At 39.2% G+C, this 22360-nt stretch overlaps 1 protein-coding gene across 5 annotated transcripts in view; it reads right to left on the bottom strand.

Annotated features, from left to right (window-relative positions):
- Positions 1-22323, bottom strand: part of LOC129181310 (anoctamin-1-like) — a 48015-nt gene extending 25692 nt beyond the window's left edge. The window contains exons 1-13 of one of the 5 annotated variants that reach the window (XM_054776357.1): positions 21993-22028; positions 18657-18693; positions 18325-18520; positions 15537-15635; positions 14241-14392; positions 9084-9138; positions 5850-5898; positions 5499-5554; positions 4875-4916; positions 4640-4704; positions 3360-3494; positions 1412-1572; positions 231-313 (exon numbers count right to left, since the gene is read on the bottom strand). In XM_054776357.1, the coding sequence (XP_054632332.1) occupies positions 231-313; positions 1412-1572; positions 3360-3494; positions 4640-4704; positions 4875-4916; positions 5499-5554; positions 5850-5898; positions 9084-9138; positions 14241-14392; positions 15537-15635; positions 18325-18354 (927 nt within the window). In that variant the 5' untranslated portion in view covers positions 18355-18520; positions 18657-18693; positions 21993-22028. Of the gene's footprint in view, positions 1-230; positions 314-1411; positions 1573-3359; positions 3495-4639; positions 4705-4874; positions 4917-5498; positions 5555-5849; positions 5899-9083; positions 9139-14240; positions 14393-15536; positions 15636-18324; positions 18694-21992 lie in introns of all 5 variants that reach the window. The other 4 variants (XR_008570421.1, XM_054776354.1, XM_054776356.1 and 1 more) reach the window with 4 other exon arrangements.
- Between the last annotated feature and the right edge of the window lie 37 nt (positions 22324-22360).

Genomic DNA, 22360 nt, shown 5'->3' with positions numbered 1-22360 from the left:
TTCTACTCAGAGGTGAAGAAAAGTCAGCGAAATAAAACAAAACAAAATATATCCGGCAGAAAAGTGTGACTGAATTTTTACATTTTTACATACAAATAATTACAGCTGAACCTGGTTCACATCCCCCTTTGCTGTTTTGACATTCAGACTGTCTATTCTTAATTTGTACTGTACTGCTTGACATCGGACCCAACATAAATAAATATACACAAATAACAGAAATCCCTTACCTCCTCGTCTTCAAACCCGGTCAGGTCCCATTCATAATTCAGTCTCATTTGTCTCCTCTTCCAATGCTCCATGAACATGGCAGCTTTTAATGAAGAACAAAATAGACACGAATGAAGCTCATCAAAAAAGCAAGACAACGATGGTTGATGTTTTTTTTGTTGTTAGAAATGCTTGTCTTCTAAAATCATTTGGTAGTCTTGTCACTACATCAGAGTAACCAAGAGCAACAAGTTTGGCATATTTTGAGTTATTTCACACTTTTTTGTTAAGTACATAATTCCACATGTGTCCATCTATAGTTTTGAGAATTTGCAGTGTAAACAGTCATGAAAAGAAAGAAAACACATTGAATGAGAAGGTGTGTCCAAACTTTGGGCCTGCACTGTATATATTATGTATATAGTATGTATTATACAGTCGTCCATTGCCACTTTGCAGTTTGAGCATTGCACCCTCACAAAACTGTATTAATTAATTAATGGTCGCTGTTTTGTGGTTGACAAGGGCCTATTATTAGTAACAAAATATGCATATCAAGCAATTTTGGCCTAAATTAAGCATTTTCAAGCATAAAAATTACTAAATGAACTAAACACACACACACAAGTCTTATGTATGTCTGAAATTGCTTATTTTCTCCGATGATGTCTACTATATTACAAGGGACTATTGTATACAGAGTGGATCAAAACATTATTTTTAACTTTGTGGGAAAGCCAGCCCTTGTGCGCCTTTAATCTCCATAATTAGGCTGTTTTTTGGTAGAAAAACAATCTCATTTCCTCTAATTTGGTGATAATTTACAAATAATGTATTCCATAATGCATTCCATGTATGCAACTTCATTGAAAGGCACCACAGTGTGGCAAACAGGAGGTTATCAACCTAAACGCCTCCTTCACTGACAGTGCAATTAAAAAAATCTGTCAAAACAAGACTGGCATTTATAACCCACAAGGCATGCTGGGAAGCCCGCGGGCGGCCATGCTTTCCTAACAGACAGTTACCCAGTCACTCCTCAGCAGCACAATATAAGACAACAGGTTCTACCACACCAGGCGCAGGCTGTGCAATGATGCCACTGAGACAGCACAGCAGCAGGGTGTAAGATGCAGACAGGTAGCGTACAGGAACACCACCACAACCAAGTGGCTGGCACAGTGTACATATGTTGACCTACCCCAAAGAGCCATGAATATAGAGAAGAAAACAGTAGCTGGGTTGTCGAACAAGTGACTGGCTCTTGCAGTTCCACAAGCAGAACTAAGTCTCCAATAGCTGCAGACTTTGTCACACATCGGGCACATGGTGATGTTGTTCTTTGGGTGGCAGATTTCCATGCTGTCAAACACAGTTCAAATAGAAAGTGAAAATAATTTTGTATGCCTAAAATCTATGTTCCATGACTTATTCTTACTAATAGGCAAAATCACAAAATCATTCAATGATCTAGAAAAATGTCAGTTAAAAAACTATACCAGTTTACTCGGTATGGAATCAATACCATACAATTTGCAGTATCATCCACCCCTGCTGAACAGAACTGGTTCTCTTGAAATGAAGATGGTCTGCGACACGACATCTCCTTTCAGCCTGGTGCATGTGACAGGCCAACGGATGTAGCAAATGGTTTTAACACGTTGATATCCTCCAGAGTCAAAGTCTGACATTCAGACCACTACTAGGTACATGTGTCTTTCTTCGACATTAACAAGAAACGGCAGCACGTGTCATAATATCCTGTGGGTGATGAGAAGCAGAGGAGGGAGAAAAGGCCTTGATGTCTACTCTAAACTCCTTCTTCAACCTATTTTCAAGAGCCTTTTTTAAAAATAATTGCTATATTTATTTACATGTACAGCTGTCCCTCGCTACACCGCGGTTCGAACATTCGCTCTTACTCTATCACGGTTTTTCAAAAATGTATTCATAAATGATCACTGTTTTGTAGTTGAATACAGCCTATTATTAGTAAAAAAAAAAAAAAAGTGTGCATATGGAAGCAAATTGTACCTAAACTAAATTAATCATTTCCAAGCATAAAAATGGCTAAATGAACTAAAATACAAATACAAGGCAGAAGAGCCTTGTAGCGAGGGACGACTGTACATTTACCAGTGCAGGGTCTACCCCGCCTCTCGCCCATAGTCAGCTGGGATAGGCTCCAGCATAAACCCCACGTCACAGAAAACGATGGATAGATGAACAAATACAAATGATAGTATTATTATTTTGAAGAAACCCACCAACTTTGAAATTGAATTGCTCAGGTTCCCCGCAGTGTACAACAATTTGGAACCTGTTTACATGTGGGGAGGTACTCCCCTAGGGGTGTCACAAGCTGTCGTGTCACATGATCTCGCAAGATTAAAAGATGACAAGATTTCTCGTTCCGAAAAAAAAAAACAGTCTTGTGGGCACTAGGATTGGAGCAATAATAAATAAATAAATTTCCATCCATCCATCCATTTTCTATACCGCCTCTCCTCTTTAGGGTTGCGGGGCATGCTGGAGCCTATCCCAGCTGACTTCGGGCGACAGGCGGGGTACACCCTGGACTGGTCGCCAGCCAATTTATCACACAATAAATGAAAATGAACTTGATGATTTTGGCAGCCTCAATATATTGCCATGTGCAGGCGTGCCTGTTTTCCTCATCCCTCGCCTCCAAACAGGCGGGAAGAAAGTTCAGTCCAGTCTGAGCATTGGTTTCAGCACCTTGGCGCGATTGTTCCATAGAACAACGGCATGAACGTTTTTGTCAGTCATACAGTCGCTTATGTCTCGGTGGGTGGAGGCAGGGTCGGTAGCATACACACAGAGCGCAGAGCATCGTGAGGAGCAATGCAAGGTAACGTACGTAGTACAAATTTAATTAGTACATTATGATATATTGTCATATATATTTTATATTTTTTAATTATACTTTTCTTAAAAGTAATAGTAAAATCTCGTCTTGTCTCATTGATCTAATCTCATGTATTGTCTCATCTCATGAACTCCCCTATATTCTACACATCCACAGTCTGTGTTTAAAAGAAAAAAACCCTGTTTGGGATAACCTCTTAAATTAAAGCTCACAGTCGACACACAAAATATGCAATGGATGTTCTCTGCTGAAATATTACCTTGGTATATTGTCATCAACTGTTGCACATCCATACAGAAACACGATGACTCCCACCAGGGAAGCAGGAATCAGCATCTGGGTGTACAGTCCCAGCCAGGCAAAGTACAGTCCAATCTTCTCGCCAAAGTACTTCCTGAATTACACAAAATGAAACATGCCACCAAACAGGCAGATAAATAATGTGCCATGTTGTCACCATAAAAAGCCAACTTGAAAATGTCTACTTTATCTTTAAAAAAACAGCATTTCAGCAGCATATGCCATAGAATGCCATCTGCCCCACAGCCTGGTGATTCACGATTCAATTGCTGCGCTCTGGGTTTCCCCCGTTTCCTTCCACAGTGCCAAAATATGTATATTATGTTAATAAGGCCTTAAAGTGTCCATAATTTATTTGTAAAAAATCCAGATTTTTGTGTTGCTGTTGTGCCTCTTTCTTAAATATATACATATATATACATTGTGTTAAAAAATGTGGCACGGGGGCAGTAATGCTGGAGGTTGTTTTGGCATTTTTGTATGCTAAAAGTGTTGTTATAGCCATAATGTACAGTATATAACCATAATGTATTTTAATAAAGAATTTGGGATTTCCAACATGAACTATGAACTATAAAACATTAAATACCAAGAGTATGGAACCTCCCTCCTTGTTTACTTGACAAGTGATTTTGCAATCAAGCAAAAGCGCAGAAAACATGTGACAAACAACACAGCGAAACATGAAAACAAATGGGAAAAAAACAAACGGGATAAAATATGACTTTTAGGCTGAACTTTGTGGTAGAAAGCTTGCTTCTCTGTCCCTCTACGTCACACTGGTTTGCGCTCCTGTAAACAAACCCCCACTCTGCTTTGTATCAAAGCCTCGTCTTGCTGAAACTGCTGTGACACAGCCCCTATGATTACAATAATGAGTTTCCGAAATGTAGCTTCAGAAACCTTTGCAATTAGTTTGATCGTTAAAGGCTTAAATTGCTAGCATTGCAAATCCTGTGGACTACTGCTTTGATGTTCAAGGTTTTAAAAAAATGACATATTAAATAGCTTAACAGTCTGTGTATGGCCCACAGGACCTAGTTTGCACATGTCTGTGCTGGGAAGAAAGATAGATAGATAGAAGAAAATCCAGCATTTTAATTTTTTTTTTTGGACAGCAGCAGCACCAGCTGGCAGAAATTCACGAGCCATGAACCCCATCTCACCTCACGTCACTGATAGCTAGATAGACAGACAGACAGACAGTAATAATGATAATGACAAAGAAATAATATTTACCGTACAAGTCCGATGGGCTGGTACTTGTAGAAGACGCCGTAATTTGCCCACTCCTCATACAAAAGCTGAATAAAAGAAATCAATATTCTTTTGATTGAAATCTCCCTTTAGCATGCATGCCATTCTACTGTATTAGTGCAAAGCTTGTTTTGAATCATTTCCATTTTATGTTTGACTAATGTCACCCTAATGCTTTATTTAAAGAAACCCATAAAAGCTTCCAAAGAATTCTTACCTTTCTGTCATTAGGCTCTGCGCTCTCTTCATCAATATCGCCCTACAGACAGAAAGATGAACATTTATTTATTCCAACACACATTTGACTGCAAGATTTTTCAAGATACTTTATCGACCCCAGAGGGAAATTCAAGGAACTAAAACACATAATTGAAGAATGAGATAGCTAAAGACTAAAGACTAACATGCAAATACAATTTCAATCTAAGAATAGTGAAATCAACTAACTTGTACAAATTCTGCAGAGGTAGTCAAATACGGTCGTCCCTTGCCACATCGCGATTCAAATTTTGTAGCTTCACTCTATCACGTTTTTTCAAAAATATATAAATTAATTTGCGCCCTGGCCATTTGCGCCCTGTGACTGTTTTTTATTGGCCCGCAGAACATTCTAAAAATGTCATTTAAAAATAAAACTAAGAAAAAACAACAACACCAAAAATTGAAAAATCAGCAGTGATTTTACAAGAAAAAAGTGGCAATATTTTATGAAATTCTGAATAGCAGGACAAAAAATGAAACTTTTACCGATGCTAAATATCACTGAATAGTAAAGACAAGGTGTATTTGTATCAGGTCTGACCTTCTGGTGTGTTGTGTTATCATGTCTACTCATACTCACATCATGAAGCGGGTAAGCTGCTGTATAGACACCACTACCTAGGAGACTGGTGATACCTGCCAGGAAAAAACAATCATTTTATATAAATATAGAATTGTTATTGTGTGAATGCTGAAAAGCAACTTTTGATCAGCTCAAGAACAGCCTATTTCAGGTGAGGATGTGAGTGTGTGTGTTGTTGTTTGTGCCCTACATGCCCTGTGATTGACTCATGACCAGCCAGGTGGGGTAGGCGCCAGGTGAGCAGGTTTTTATATGATATTACATTACATTACATTGCATTACACAGAAAATGTGCTTGAATACTGACTTGGCATGATTAAACATTGTACAGTGATTGTTATGACTTACCCATGCTGTACTTGGCCTTGCATTTAGTCCTTTTTAGTATTTCATAAACCTAAATGAAAAGAAAATTATTTTATTTCAAAACAGGTTACTCCAGACATTGTGAAAACTTGTAGTTCAGTACAAAAAGTAAAAACAAAAGTGAGCTTTGGTTTGGTTTTGGCTTAGACAGTGATGCATTTTCTGAGATTTGCAATTTTTGGCAATGAGTCTTTGTTTCAACCTCTGTTTTGATGTATTTGTTCGTTTCACATGGACCAAGGAAAAGGAAAAAACATTTTGGTGCATAACCAAATTACGATTCCAGGACTTCCAGCTACAGGTAAGTACTGGAAGTCAGTACTTTTTTGTTCCACTTTTGGCTTTTCCAGGTGTCACCACAGCGATGAATGGTTTTGGCTTAGTTTTTACGACGCATGCTCTTCCTGACGCAGCCCTGGCTGGGAATTAAACCCATGCCCTCGGCTGTGAAAGGCAGAATGGTGTAAAATTATACCAACAGTAAGTGAATTCAGTACTTGAGTAAAAGTCTGAATAAAGAGCAAAATACAGTATATACTGTAGTAAGAGCCAGTGATGTGCCTAAACACTATCAGAAGCACTGACCAACAGTTACAACTTCAATTATAGTAGTTGTTCCAAGAAATGGTATGAATTTAGTCCCAACGATCTATGTCCAGTCTTTTGTCCAATCAGATTTCAGCTTCTATGTGTTGCCATGTCAAGCAAATCTGCCCAGGGCCCTCAGAATCAGTGGCTCTGGCGGATGTCACTTAAACACATTAGGTTTGGGGCTGTTTCTTTAACCAATCAAATTTCAGATACACCTCACAGGACCAGCTAGCAGGTGTACAAGAATGTCAGCATTTTTACGCCCTCTGATTGGTTGATCTGAGCAAAACTGTTCAACAAGCCAAGTTACGCTCACAATGGCTGACTACTGAGGAGGAGAAACTGACATCTCTGGTTAGTAGATGTATTTTCTTTTAAAAGTTCAAAAGCTTTTGCCATCATGACCCTGAGGAGTACTAATACAGTGGAACCGAAACGTATGAAAACGGAAGCAATTTTTTCCATAGGAAGTAATGTACTGTAAATCCAATTTAATGTTTCAGACACCCTTAAATGTGAACAAAAAACACAAATAGTTTTACATATAGAAAACAATGTGAAATACATTAAAAAATCAGGAATGAAATGGATAAATGAACATTTAACGTGACTTTTACCTTTTTTGAAGATTCTTTTGTGAACAAGGTAATGAGTGGAGAGATGCCACGCAGACGCCGTTTCTTTCTAGTCCGTTAGAAACTTAACATCAGTACATACACTGACCCGGCTGACTATCTGTAATGTGTCTCCCTTAAACCATTCCCCCTGCAACCTGTGTTGACTAGGAACCTTTACGTTCCAGTCCTATTGTAACAGACGCTACCCTTGTACTTTGCTATGACTTCTTTCCTGAATTCAACAGTGTTTCGCACCTTTTTTCTTCTCAAAGTTCTGTCACTTGCAACTTTCTTTGGCATCATGCTGCGTTTTTTTGCAGCCATACTCAATGAAATAAGCACAGACTGTCTGACACTCAGAAATATGCTGCGTGATTGAACACACACACAGATGATTTAATGATTCCCCGGCCGAAATCTGCCTGTAGTGTCCATTCTTAATAGAGACTGAGTCACCAACGTGTGGATGCTTGGTTTGGTGGGCACTCGGTTCTGCGACCGACTACTTTATCAGGCCGTATGAAAACCAAGACATATTTTTGGCAATAATTTTCGTCAAAAAACAAATCCTATGAGAAATGAGGTTCCACTGTACTAATAATTCCAAGATTTTGATGTGCTGATTTAAAGTTCAAAGTGTAATACTTTATTTTTAAGTTCAAAATATCTGTGACGTTTTGTGGCTCTTGTAATGCACACAAGTAAATAATACACAGAAGCAATTTTTTCTTATCTGATGTAGTTCATAATACTTCATTGAATATAAAGATTTTTAAAGTACTTATATATCATACTAAAACAAAGGGGGAAAGATGGATTTATCGTTATTTAAAGGGACTGACTCCTTAACTGAAATGAGTTTGACACACCTGGTACCTGCAGTAAGAGTCAAAGTATACATTATTTTATACTGTATGTACAGTACATATTATATATTTCATCGGGAAAGTATATATGTGTGTGAAAAATGTAGTAATAACAATTCCACCACTTCCAACATGTCACACCTGTCTGTCTCTACGCTGCTGGCTTCTCCACTATGACACTGTTTCCGCACACCACGATCCACATCTCATCTGCAATGCACTTTTTCAACACCCTCATGCTTTCTTTTTTCTTTTTGTTCATTTTGCCATTTTTATACTTGAAAATGCTTAATTTTGGCCAAGAAGACGTACAATTTGCTTAAATATGCACATTTTTAAAACTAATAATAGGTCGTTTTCAACCACTAAACAGCGATCATTCATTACGTAAATAATTTTTGAAAAACCGTGATGGAGTGAGGGTGCAATGTTCAAACTGCAAGGCAAGAGATGACTACTGTAATCCAGTTATTCTCAACTGACGGGTCCCTGAATGCACCTCACGTCTGTGCTATTTGCTTACTACACCACAATGAGGTGTGTGGCATGTTTATGGGCGACTTGGTCAAGCTTGAGCAGGAGGCGAAGGACATGCCGTCCATCCGACACACAGATAGATCTCCTTTATACCTGCTATATATAAAGAGACGAACGTATCACCGCTCCAGGTCACGTTGCGTTGCATGGGGGAATTCCACCCACAATGGAGACTTTGCCGTTCTCAACATCTATTTTTTAATTCACTTTTTTGTCTCTCCCACAAGGTTATGCTTTTATCATATGCAAATAATATGCAAATTAGCCAATTACATCATCTAGCAACGTCTAGGACAGCCATTAGCTATTTTTCTTACTGAGGAGTTGGCAACAATGAGAGGGCGGGATATAATGCTTCAAGATGTTAGAAAGTAAGCTCCCTCTGCAAACTTGTTGCAAACAGGCCCTTTAAATATAAGCTATTTAAGGAGTTTTAGTTGAAAAATATCCACAATTTGTCTCGCCTCTTGTCTTCAAGGGTCGATGGTGGATCCCGTACCCAAACCAGTTGAGAACCACTAGTTTTCCATATAGTTTTGGATGCCTTTTCAAGAGGAAAATGAATTGTTCATTTACAACGGCACACAGTACTTCAGTTAACTTACTATTGAACTCCTGGTTTTACTGTCAAAGAAGGAATCCTTGTCTGACAGGTCAAACCTGGTGACACACAGAAGCACAAAATAAGTATTTCACCCACCACAAAATATTGTCAAATCATCATTGTTCAAATAAAAATAGGGTTGGTGTCATTTTTTGGGGGGGAGGGGGGCTACCACTTTGTTTGACTTTTTTGTTACGTAACCCTCAGGATCTTTGAAGAAGTTTCAAATGACTGTCTTACTGCGTCCAACCTCAGCAACAAAGGTGCGCAGCGAGAGACTTTGCTTATGCAGCTCAGCAATCCCGCCTCATTCAAAGAGAGAAAGCTTTTTTGCCTTTGCCATCAAGAGATCATGACAATGTGAATACCTGGCAAATCACATTCAATCCACATTTTTGGCAAGATTTTGGCTTTGCTCTTAAACTTTGCTCTGAAACCTATTTCACTGTAATGCTTGTTTGCAGTAAATTGCTTCCTGAAAAATGTTTTTATTTCACTCCCATTTCTACTTTTTGCATTTTGAAGCTCTACTTAGAACCACCTCAAAGAAAAGAGCACTTTTTGGGGAATTTTACCCAACATCCACAATCCTTATGTAAAACATGACCACACGTTTCCCTTATGAGGGAGCTAACAATGCACGTCACTGGACACACCTATTTTGACTATAACGCTGTCTAAAAAAAACCTCCATCAATGTTTTATGAAGAACGATTAAGTTCAGGAGGGCTCGTCTTGGGAAAAGCCTGATCCCTGCAGTCGTAGCCACCCCGAATAGCCGCCATGTTACTGTACTGCTGTCACTACTGTTATGTTGATTGTATGTTGTTACTTCTGTGGTATGTGATGTGCTTTGGAGGACATTGCTCCAAGAGACTGCATTACAACCAACGAAGAATTGTTAGCGCTAACAAACCCTGCAGTGATAAAAACTTTTTTCCACCTCCCCAAAATAAACTGGAAAAGACGCCCAGACCAGCTGGACTAGACAGACAACTGTCCATCGAGTAAGTCACCGTGATATTGATTGTGATACATGGAGCACATAGCACATGATATCACAACACAGTCCATCTAGCCGTGTATGAACAAAACACTGATAATTTGGTTGTCTATTCAGAGTTGTTGTCACTGTAGCTCAGTTTACTGTATATACATGTCAGTTATGTCAATAGAACATTGTTTTTTGGAGGGGTTTTTTTAGGGCTTTATGATCGAAATAGGTGTGTCCCATTACATGCATTGTTAGCTCCCATATGCTAGCTGTTCTTAGCTGTTTTTCTCTCTCTAGAACACGCAGAAAAGAGAAAGATATGTGTGGTGACGTTTCACAGAAGGATTGTGGATGATGGGCAAAATTCCAAAAAAAGTGTTTTTTCTTTGAGATCCAACAGTGAAAAATGTAAATTCTTGAAAGGAGTCTATATGCCGTCATTTTATTGTATATGATACTATGTGTTGTATTGCATGTGCTGTCTCTCAGGTGTTGGGAATAAGTGTATGGTGGAACTATGAAGTGTTTTGAGGACTGCAGATGGAATTTAGATGTATGCTAATTCTACACTAAAATAATGTCAGTGCATCCTGTCCATAAATTAATCATTTTGAAAAAGTACACCCACATTTTATGTATCCACACACAGAAACACACACATCCATGCACAAGGGGAAATTTGTGATAGTGAAGGGGCTGCACACACGTGTCGCGGCCCATGCAACTTGGGTTTGATACCTTGTTTAAGGGCACCTTGGCAGTGCTCGAAAGTGAACTGGCATCTCTCTAGCAACCAATTCAATCTCCATATCTTTGCGCTCTCCTGGGCTCACATCCAACAAACAGGGTAATAGTGATGTCAGCAATGCATCATCAACTATAGAAAACATCGTGACTGAGTCTCTAAAAATGTAAAATCACCAGATCAAGATAAAACCAATCAACACAGATAGTTCACGGACAACACGGATAGTTCTCCTGCTCCTCTTCACAGCTATCTGGAAAAAGAAGGAGATACTCAATGATTGGTCAGAAGGAGGCAACATTAATAAAGTAGGGGAAATAATGTTTTGATCTGCTGATTTTGTATGTTTAGATATGACAGTTTTTACAGTTTTTATGGTAGGTTTCTTGTAAGAGAGATGGACTTACTATCACAAAAGCATTACATAAAGGTTATACATTAAGAGTATTTGATTGAGTGTTTCATCCTCAACCAGCAAGCAAGATTTCTGATCCCCACAAGACCATTTGTGTGTCCGTGAAGCACACAAAGTAGTCCTGTGCCTTCAGCAACACGTTTGGTGCGATTCTTCAAAAATGGAAGAAACACAAGATAACAGTCAGTCGCCTTCAATCTGGATGCTAAATCTCACCTTGTGGGGTAAGGAATGTTCTGGTAAAGTTGAGGGACCAGTCCAGAACTACATTAGAGTAGCATCTTAATGATCACTCAGGACAAGCGTCACCGAGAAAACCATCAGTAATAGACTTTGCTGTAATGGATTGAGATCTTGCAGTGCTCAAGAAGACACAGGTACAGAACCGTCCAAAGTTTGCCAGTGCACACCTGCATGATCAGAGGTAGCGTGGGAGAAGTTGACTTGAAATTTGAAGTTTGGAGGCACAGAAATACTGGATATGGCCCTAAGAACACCACCCTACAGTCAAACATGGCTGTGGAGATGCTGTTTCACTGCACTGAGGAGCCAATGAAAGGGGCCATGTCCCATACAATCTTGGATGGGAACATCCTGACCTAAGCCAGAACACTGAAGAAGGGTTGTGAATGTCAGTCTATGAACTGTAATTCCCTAGAAAATCTGTGGAGGGAGATGCAATTTCAAGCTGGAAAGCAACAGCCTCGAAACCGTCAGAATTTGCACAGTATCTGTAAAGATGAGCTGACCAAAACCTTGCCTGAGATGTGCACAACCCTGGTGACAAGAAACATCTTGCCAACAAGGGTTCCTCAACCAAGCACTAAGCCATGTTTTGCTTGGGGGTACCACCTTTACTTCATTTTTTTCAAAATATTTGTAGTAGAGCTGTCCCCATCAGCATTTCTGGCTTACGATCCAATCACAACGCATATAAAACTACATATTACATAGATCAGGGGTGTCCAAACTTTTCGAGCTAGGGTCGCATACGGTAAAACCAAAGGATACGGAGGCCATGTTGATATTTCACATTATGTAAACTAAGACATGTAGATATGCTAACAAGTTATATATATTTTAAGAAAATACAGCCTGCATCTCAGCTTTGTGTTACAGGTGACAAAGTGTATTACAATCGTGCCTCGCAATATCGCGGTTTGATTATCGCTCTGCGCTACATTGCATTTTTTTTCAGAAATTAATGTATTATTAAATGATCGCTGTTTTGTGGTAGACTATGATCTATTATTAGTCAAAACATATTGAAATATAAGTGATATGTAGTATTCTGTTCATTAGGTGGCAGTAATGACATAAAACATTGATGAGATATTAGCTTACCTTACATTACCTTAACACTGCATGAAGTCATGAGGTCAGCCATGGCATGTCCGACATGATAGAGTGAAAAAAAGTTCTCCTTCCATTCTGTGTGGAAGTTTTTGGCTTCTTAGGTTTAGAAGAAATTAACTCGAGGCTAACTGGTTAGCTCATTAGCTTGTTGGCTAGCGGCCGTCTCGAGTCCCTGCAGCATAATGGGCGCCACACATGGGAGGCGACATCGCCTCGACTCCATTCATTTTCAATGGAACCTGCGCGATAGGCCGTTTATTGCGTGTCACTGTCCAGCCAAGCGGCACGCGAAATTTGTGCGTGTGAAAGTTTGTGCTTGTGTGTGTTATGCGACGCATATCTTGTGACGCAATCCCAGAAAGTTTAAAAATTTTCAACATTTCATCTCTTTTGCCCAGGAGTTTCATTGATCGACCAATGAGCGGACAGGATGCTAATGGGTACACTATACTTGCCGTGTCAAATTTCCCAGAGCTATTTGACATTTCTAAAAAAAAGAATATAGAGATATAAAGAAAAAAACTCGTTGGTGCCAGAGTATTCATATCTGGTAAGTTTACATTAATTTACACGGACATTTATGTAAGTTTATCTTCAATACTAGCAAGATCCGGTACTAGCAAGAGTCCTCAATCAACACCGGCCGCTTTTCCTCCTCTGAAGTACTTTGATACCGCAAAATTCCCTCCACATCTGACAGCCAATCAAACTGTGGGAGAATCGTACAATTCGCTCTGGATGTGAATGCGTCACTCACCAGTGTAACTGGTCACAATCGCTTGCAATGAATTTCGCCTAACGCGGCCATTTGTCGCCTCCCGTGTGTGGCACCTATCAGACTTGTGCAATGTCTTCTAAAAAAATTGTAATAGGAGTGTAAAGCTTACTATAAGCGTGTTATTTCATACTACAGGGCTCTAATAATGTTAAAAAATGGTGTTTAGAAAGTCAAACAGCTTTTCTATGCTAACTATGAAAATATTCCATTTATTAACAGTGAGTCCTATAATGCGGAAATTAATTTATCACAGTCGGGTCCAGAACCGATTAACCGCTATAAACAAGGGATGACTGTATTACTTTTTCACCACTACTCGATTTTCAATTTTTGCTGTTGTTGTTTTTCAGTTTTACAAGTATTTCAACTGTCTTCTTGTAATTTTTTTCATAACACAGTGACTTTATTCCCAAAATATTTTGACTTTATTCTCATAATAACCTGATTTTCCAAAATGTACAACTTTATTCTTTGTTTTGTTACTAATATTGGGAAAATGATTGAGGAAATTACTGTGAAAATTACATATTTTTTTCTCCTAGTATTACGACATTATGCTTGTAAAAATTTTTGCGGTAATGTTACAGTTTTTATATTAATATTATGGCTTTATTCCAATATTTTATCAAATTACTGTCCTTCCATTTTTCGTGTTGTTTTTGTTAGTTTGATTATTAAACTGCATGTTTAAAAAAAAATCAACCACGAGCCAGCAGTTTTAGTGAGTCCTTAAGTAGAACATTTCTGAGTGTCATGGTAGGACAGAAACGACTACTCGAGAATGGTCGATACACATAATCCCAAATTCCAATGTTCTGCATAACCATGTTAAGATGGGAAGAGTCTAGTGTATGGAACACGTGGACTTACAGGTGTTGCTTCTCCCTGGAGAAGGTGTGTGACAGGTGTTTGATGTTCTTTGGTTGGGGTCCCTCAACATGCGGATGAAGAGGCTCAACAACTTTACTGACTAGTAAGCTGATCTTCTCTATAACACCGCTTGACTTCTTGACTTCATATACCTAGAAAGAAAGAACACATTTGTCAACTGATACGTATGCACACAACCCAAATTAGTGTCACAATGTCCCTTTACAGATGAAATAAACAAGATGCCAGCTCCATCTATTCATTGATCCATTTTCTCTTTCTCAGCACTAAGCCAATCGAACCATGCAGGACTTGGTTAATCTTGTTATTTTCGCCATAAAAGATAACATTGAAAAGCATATTTTCTGTGTTAATGTGTGCTCAAATATAGCAATATTTACCCTTTTTTTTTAATTTTGTTGATTATTTTGAGAATTCTTATTTATTTCTCTTGTGAAATGTGGTCGTTATCATTGCGAACTTGTGAAGACCAACAGCATTAAAGGCATCTATGACTCATCTAGGTTGCACACATCTATGTGTGCATCACCAATTGTGCCGTGCCCTGGCTCTCCAGAGGTAGTGTATCGAACTTGAGCGCAGATCAATGCAATCACACTAGCCAAACATGCTGGACATTGGACACGCTCGTGACACCAAAAAAAAATTGAAAGAGCAGTAACAAAATCAAAGTAAATTCCGGACTATTGAGCACACCTGAACGTAAGCTGCACGCAACAGATTTAAAGAAAAAAAATGTTGTACATATAGGCTGCACTTGTCTATAAGCCGTAGGTGTCTACGTTGTAACATGGGATTTTTACATAGAATGACACACTATAAACCTTGCAATACTATCTCCACTTGGTGTTCCCAGCATCACTCGTTAACTCCGGTGAGACGTGATATGCTTTTTTTCATCGGAGTTCAAACAAATGCCATGGTCCAAGCAGTTCAAGCAGAAGCTGTAGTAATTCTACACTTCATCAAACTTACTTAAGACTTGTCACATATAAACACAATCGCTATATAAACGCGATAAACAACTGACGACTGTAGTTATTAGTGAACATGTGGGATCTGGCTCGTTTTGTAGTGACCGGAGAACAGGGGTAGACTGGGACAAAAATTTGGACCTGCATGTTTTGGTTCACACGGGCCTCACTTCCCATTACGAGCCTAGCTCTTGTTTACAGAAAATGAAACTGGCCATTTTCCGACAGTGATGGTAGACATGAATTGTGTAGACAACACACATGAGTTGTAACTTCAGCAGAAGGTGCCAATAATTCTTACCCTTTTGGTGGGCATCTTTAGCTTCATAAACTCTGCTTCTCGACAGAGAACATTCCATGGAGCATGGATTTTCACAAAGCCCACCCCTGGAATTTTGGTCTACAAACAAAGCAAAACACAAACATGAATGGTATTATTTCAAGTCGTTTCGTTGAATTGCAAAATGTCAAATGAAAAAACTAAATGGTAGCAGCACTGTTCTATGTTCCATCCATAGCACAGAGGATATCCTGCAACTTGGCACTGATTCCTGGTGACCTAAGTGATGTGATCTGCAAATGTAACCCGTCTGGTCCGCCCCGACGCACATCCGGGGATCGACCCAGCCCAGCATGACTCTGAAGGAGTCAGGGAGTGGAGTTTACCAGCGTACTGTCACACAGCCACACCAGCTGGCATCCGTTAAACAAAACCTGTCAAAACACACTTGAATAAAAATACCATGCAAACACATGATGGGCATTCATGATGAGTGAAAACTGCTTGTCCAGGAATCTCGGTTCATGAAGGTGGTTGAACTTTAACTTCAGTTCCAAATGAACTCATAAAGGAGTGTCAGCACTTCCTAAGTTATACTATTGCTCTTACAGTTTACAAGAGCCTTCACACTCAGGAAGTCCATCCGCCTGAACCTCTTTCGCTCTAAACACCCAGCTGTCACACAAATACGCTGCTGAGCAGCTGTTTCTCTCAAGCTTTGAACTGCCCACAATCCAGGGCCAATATCTTATGTGTCGTGATATTTTAATATGGGCAATAAAACTGCACTGAAAAACTGTGAAACACTCACTTATGGGGTGGTGAGTTACTTCTCAACCAGGAAGTAAGCACGATGAGAAGACCACAGGTAAGTTATTTTGGGCATGGCGGTGTTGTTGAGGGTATGGAAGAGGCATATGATGAGTTTCGTTACGTCCATGTCTGGCAAGGGAAGATATTGCCTGCGACGTGGACGAGGACTTGTGGTCAGACCCAGCTGTGTGGCAAGACGCGGCCTAATTATTTTTCTTGCCTTTTTTTCTATACAGTCATCCCTCAGTACATCGTGGTTCAAACATCGCTCCCTCGCTCTATCGTGGTTTTGCAAAAATGTATCAATTAATAAATGATCGCTGTTTCGTGGACTCGACTATTATTACTCAAAAAATATTGAAAGACAAATATGTAGTATTCTGGTGGCTAGGCGTCAGTAATGTTACATTGATGAGACATTTCTTTATATTACATTACCTTAACACTGCATGGAGTCAGCTATGGCATGTCCGACATGATAGTGAAAAGAGGTTCTATTCCCATTCCATGTGGAAGTGGTACGTTTTTGGCTTTTTACATGGTCCTTCTCTCCCTCTCCGCTTGAAGCCCTTTCTGAAGTTCAGAACAAATAAATTGGAGGTTAACTACTTAGCTTGATAGCTTGCTACATGCTTTGACTCGTCGCCGTCTCTTGTGTTCCTGCAGGGATCCCGTCGCCTGTGAATTGGTGTTGTGCAATGCAATGTAAACAAAGAATAATAGGAGTGTAAGGGTGACTATAGGGGTGTCTACAGGCTCTAATAATGGTAAAAGAACACATTTAGAAAGTGGTACACAGATTTTTTATGCTCTAACTACGAAAATATTACATTTTGAATTAAATGTTGAATCCTATTTTGCCGAAATTATCCCGGTTGGGTCTGAAACCAATGAGGGACAGCATATATTTTCTGCAATTTTTTTTTCAGTTGACTGTTTTTTGTGATCACATTGGATCTGTAACACGCAGAATATATCAAAAGTGGCCCCCTACATCTTTCAGTTTTTCTGTATGTTATACGTATCTATATTTATAAAAGCGTCACTCTCAGCTTCATCTCTACAACTACTGCATTCTCTGCGGCTGACTGACAGCAGTGCTGCTTGACGTCGTCGTGTGTCTACGTTTGATGTGACTGTGAAAAAAGTTGACACTTTCGGTAGTTTTGATTTTTCTAAAACTGTCTGTTTTCCTCTTGCCTTCTCCTCTTCTCTGCTCCACTGGGATAACTTGGCTTCATTTTTCTCCAAACCACAGCAACAAGTTTGTTTTTCCTCAATCAGTCTGCACATGCACTGTAACACGGAATAGTCCATCGCATTTTGACATAGTTTTAAGCGCATGAATTAAAACTAAAACAGTAATGTGTGGTTTAAATCAAAGAAAAAAATCAATAATCAGGTTTTATGAGACATTTGGAGGCCCCTGGAAATCTTGGGGCCCTAGGCAATTGCCTGTGTTTGCCTCCTGGTTAGCCCGCCCCTGACGTTGATACAGTGTGGGAACTTTTACAACTTCACACACCGTTTCCTGTTTGGATGCAGAAGTTCCCAGATGTTTCCCGGGAGAGGGTCATTCTGTTTTCACCCTTTGTGTGATCTTCCAGTTGATCGTTCCATCCAAAAATTTCGTTGTGAGTCAGTTACTCTCGTACAAGCCATGAATCTCAGCCTGTTCAGGTCAAACTTTTGAAGTCAGTAAGATACACACCTTTTCTATGTGCAGTTTTTGCCAACTGCTTACACACGAAAAGTGAATGCTTAATGATGCACACGTCATTGTACATCGAATGTATCATTATATTGATGAACCGAGGAGTTATCTTCTTGCATGAAAACATGACATGATAGCCGGTGAATGTGTTTTTATGTGGACAGACATTTTTTTAAACAGATTTGTTTAACAGCGGAGAGGGTGAAGTGTGCCTTTTTAAAAAAATACCCGCATTGGTGTGGCCATAGCCTAAGTATATGTTTAGCGATGGATAATACTCACATCCTCGTCAATCTCCAGCTCTAGGCCCATATCGCTGAGTTTTCCCTCAAACTCCTCCCTCCTGAAAGCTTTCTGATCCTCTTGGGCGTTGAAGGTCTCTCCTGGGCAGTGGAGCTCCACGTGGGATAGTGCAGGGGTTGGTGAAGGTAATGAGTTTTTGTCGGCAGATTTCTGAGGATGGTGGCTACGTCGCAGGCTGCGGGCAACAACATTTTCAGTGAACAAATGTGTTGTGTGGCGAATGGAACGTCCCCCAGATGACTTCTTCACAGCGTAGGTGAGGACATAGTCCACATGCCGCTGACCATCTTGAAAGTAGAGGCCACACTGACCGTGGGTGTTTTCCACTGGAGTTAGAGCCTTTAGCAGCTGACAACATACAACAAAAGACAGAAAATAAATATTGGATTTAGGATGTGGAAAAACAAAAAAACAAAAAAAGGCTCTTTTATTTAATTAGTGGAGTTGTAACTGTGAAATAAAAATCTGATGTGTACTATTGCATTCTTATTATACACCCACTGTTTTATTATGATTCTGCAATGATTTTAAATAGCACTGTGCAGTATTTTAAAACAAGATACCCCATACAGTTGAACTCTTCTCCCTTGTCCCTCACTCTATTACGGTTTTTCAAAAATGTATTAATTAATAAATGTTCGCTGTTTCGTGGTTGACTTCGGTCTGTTATTAGTCCAAAAATATTGAAAGACAAGTCATACGTAGTAACCAGTAATGTTACATTGATGAGACATTAGCTTACATTACATTGCGTTGAGCAGCCATGGGCCCATCCCTCTGGTCCACCAAGAGTCACTTTTATCTCATCAGTCCAGAAAACTTTTGAAAAATCCGTCTACAGATATTCCTTGGCCAAGTCATAGCCTTTCAACTTGTGTGTCTTGTTCATTGGTGGTCAGGTTTCAGCCTTTCCTACCTTGGCCATGTCTCTGAGCACTGAACACCATGTACCGTACTTCTGGACACACCAAGTAGATTACAGTTCACATAGCTCCACCACTGCGTGCAAGCTCCCCGCGCAATGACATAGCAGTTCGGGCACAGTGAGAGGAAATTAACGCTGTAGCTACAAAGCTGAATATCCTAAGTCCAACGTGAAACTAACTTCACCTCGGTCTGTCTGTCTGTATGTTGGTGTTGCGTTTTCAATTTCTTGAGAGTGTGAGAGTGAGAGTGGTGGTGGGAGTCGATGGTGGCAACCAGCTTTAAGGTGCATTACCGCACCTACCATGTTGGAGTGTGGCCCGCAGTTCCATTGGTTCCGAGTGGCTTCATCAAGATCACTATCAAATGTGTGTATAAGAAAGGGTTGTGATACAGGCCATATGTTTTCCTTGTTTTATGACCTCTTTGCTCCGGGACCACCAGAGAAGAGTTATAAATACAATGTGGTTAAGTGCATAGGGAATTATCCGGTCCATATCTTGAATGAACTGTTTTTGTTTTTCTTTGGGAACCCAGTCAGCAGTAATAACGCAGTCCATCAAAGGGAAAAGGGAAGGACTGTAGTTATGCTAGCACTGTTTGTGTTCAACTGGTGACTTACTTTAAGAGTTGTTTGTTTATGCATGTGGTACTTACTTGAGTACCACTGTCTGTGTTTTAATGAGTAGTTATTTTTGTACTAATATTTGATTTGTCCATATGAAATCAAATTACATGAAAATTAATCAAATGCACTACTATAAAATATATACAATTTGAGTGTTATTCCAAGCACACAACAAATACTGTACACCTTCTACTGGCCAAGACCGGGGAAACAACATATTCTATCAGTAAGACATAAATCTGAATAAAACAACAATATGTACTGTATCAGTCGATATTACAGTACATACCTGAATAAACTATACTACGTGTTGTTTCACCACTTCATATCCGAAAAAAGTAAACTACACACTGTTTCAGTACTACATATCTGTATAAAACTAAACTACAGTGATCAGACCAAAATTTCTATGAAGCAGAGTCCTTCTTTATAAATGGAATATTTTGCTAGCTAAAGCATAGAAAACCTGTTTATGACATTCTATATATGTTTTTAACATTATTAGAGCCCTCTTTTAGTCACCTTTACAGTACACTCGTATTACCCGATATAGTTGCCATAATAAGAGTAATTAAGCCATTTAAGACATAAATAACACTCATGTGTGTCGCTAAAAATGTGTTCCCCAGGGGAGTGACTGGCAGACAGGAAGTAATGTCAGGGGTTGAGAGTTGATTTTCAGCTTTACGTGGGTAATGACCGCGACAGTGGCCCGTGTTCGGGATTATTGTGCCTGTTGTGAGATCATTCAAAGCTGCAATAAAAGCCTGCTGTTCCGCCCATCAAGTCTGGTGCTTGTGTGTCTCACCCAACATTACAGTAACAAATCAGTGACCAGTATAGAATACTACATCAACTTCTTAGAATGCGTCTTTTGAATGCCTTATATTTCTATCTTAGTTTATTTCGCTGTTTTTATGCATGAAAATGCTCAATTTAGGCAAAAAATATGTATCATTTGCTCATATATGCATACATTTTATTACTAAAAAGAGTCCGTGTTCAACCACAAAACAGCATGATTTACTATTTCATATACTTTTGAAAAACCGTGACAGAGTGAAGCTGCGAAATTCAAAGTGTGAAGTGGCGAGGGACGACTGTACATACCGTATCAGTACTACATATCTGAACAAAAGTCAACTATGTACAGCACATATTGTATCACTACTACATATCTGAATAAAAATGAACTATGTACATACCGTATCACTACTACTTATCTAAATAAAACTCACCTACATGCCGTAGAAGTACTACATACCTGAATTAAACTAAACTGCATACATTTTCAGTACAATGTATCTGCATAAAACTAAACCACATACTGTATAAGTACTACATATGTGTACAACTAAACTACAAACTGTCAGTACTTCATATCGGAATTAAATTAAGCGACATACTGTTTCACTACAAGTCTGTACAACACTAAACTACTTCATACATCTGAATAAAAGTAAACCACATACTTGTAGGTACTACATAAATGAATAACACTAAACTACACATTGCATGAGTACTACATATTTGTGTAAGAGTAAACCACATGCTTGTCAGTACTACATAAATGAAAAAAACTAAACTACATACTGTGTCAGTACTAAATAGTTTTACAAAAGTAAATCACATAGCGTATCAGTACTACATAAATCAATAAAACTAAACTTCATACTGTGTCAGTACTACACATCTGTATGAAAATATAGCGTATTAGTACTACACATCTGAATAAAAGTAAACTGCATACTGTGTCAGTACTGCATATCTGAATAAAACTAAACTACATATATTACTCGTACTGTGTCAGTACTACATGTGTATAAAAGTAAACTACATGCTGTATCAGTACTACATAGCTGAGTTAAAGTAAAGTACATACTATGTCAATTCTACATATTTGTATAAAAGTAAACTACATACTGTATCATTACTGCATATCTGTGTAAAATTAAGTACATTGCGTATCAGTACTACAGAGTGAGTATATGTGAATCAACATATCATCAGCGAGCGGGAGAGTGTGCGAGGTTTGCTGTTATGTTCCATGGATGTACTTTAAATAGAGTTATGATTTGTTGTGCCTGTCACTCACCTCAAACTTGCCATGGAAGACGACGTCTTGGAGAAAATGTGGAATCTGCTGCACTGAAGATCTTGAAAGGTCAGGATTGTCCACCTCCTTCGTCATTGTTCAGGACTTGTAGACAGACGGACAAAGTGAGTGAAGCGGGAATATTCCTGTTGGCAGTTCTCCTCTCTTTGCTTGTCTTCTAGTAGAAATGTGCCATGCTATGCTATGGGAGTATCTGGAATGAAAGGAAGCTCATGCCTCTCTGTGGCTTTGGTGATGTGCCTTTAAAGCTCAGTGTTGTTTCCCTCAGTGTGTTTCTGTGCTGACCCAGAAGAGAAGCCTTGCTTGCGACATGAGAAGCTGAATTTGAGCCAACATCTAAACTTAGA

The sequence above is a fragment of the Dunckerocampus dactyliophorus genome, chromosome 5, assembly GCF_027744805.1.
Source record: "Dunckerocampus dactyliophorus isolate RoL2022-P2 chromosome 5, RoL_Ddac_1.1, whole genome shotgun sequence".
Lineage (NCBI taxonomy): Eukaryota > Metazoa > Chordata > Actinopteri > Syngnathiformes > Syngnathidae > Dunckerocampus > Dunckerocampus dactyliophorus.
The sequence above is the reverse complement of the archived record's forward strand: the minus strand, read 5'-3'. Positions and strand labels throughout refer to the sequence as shown.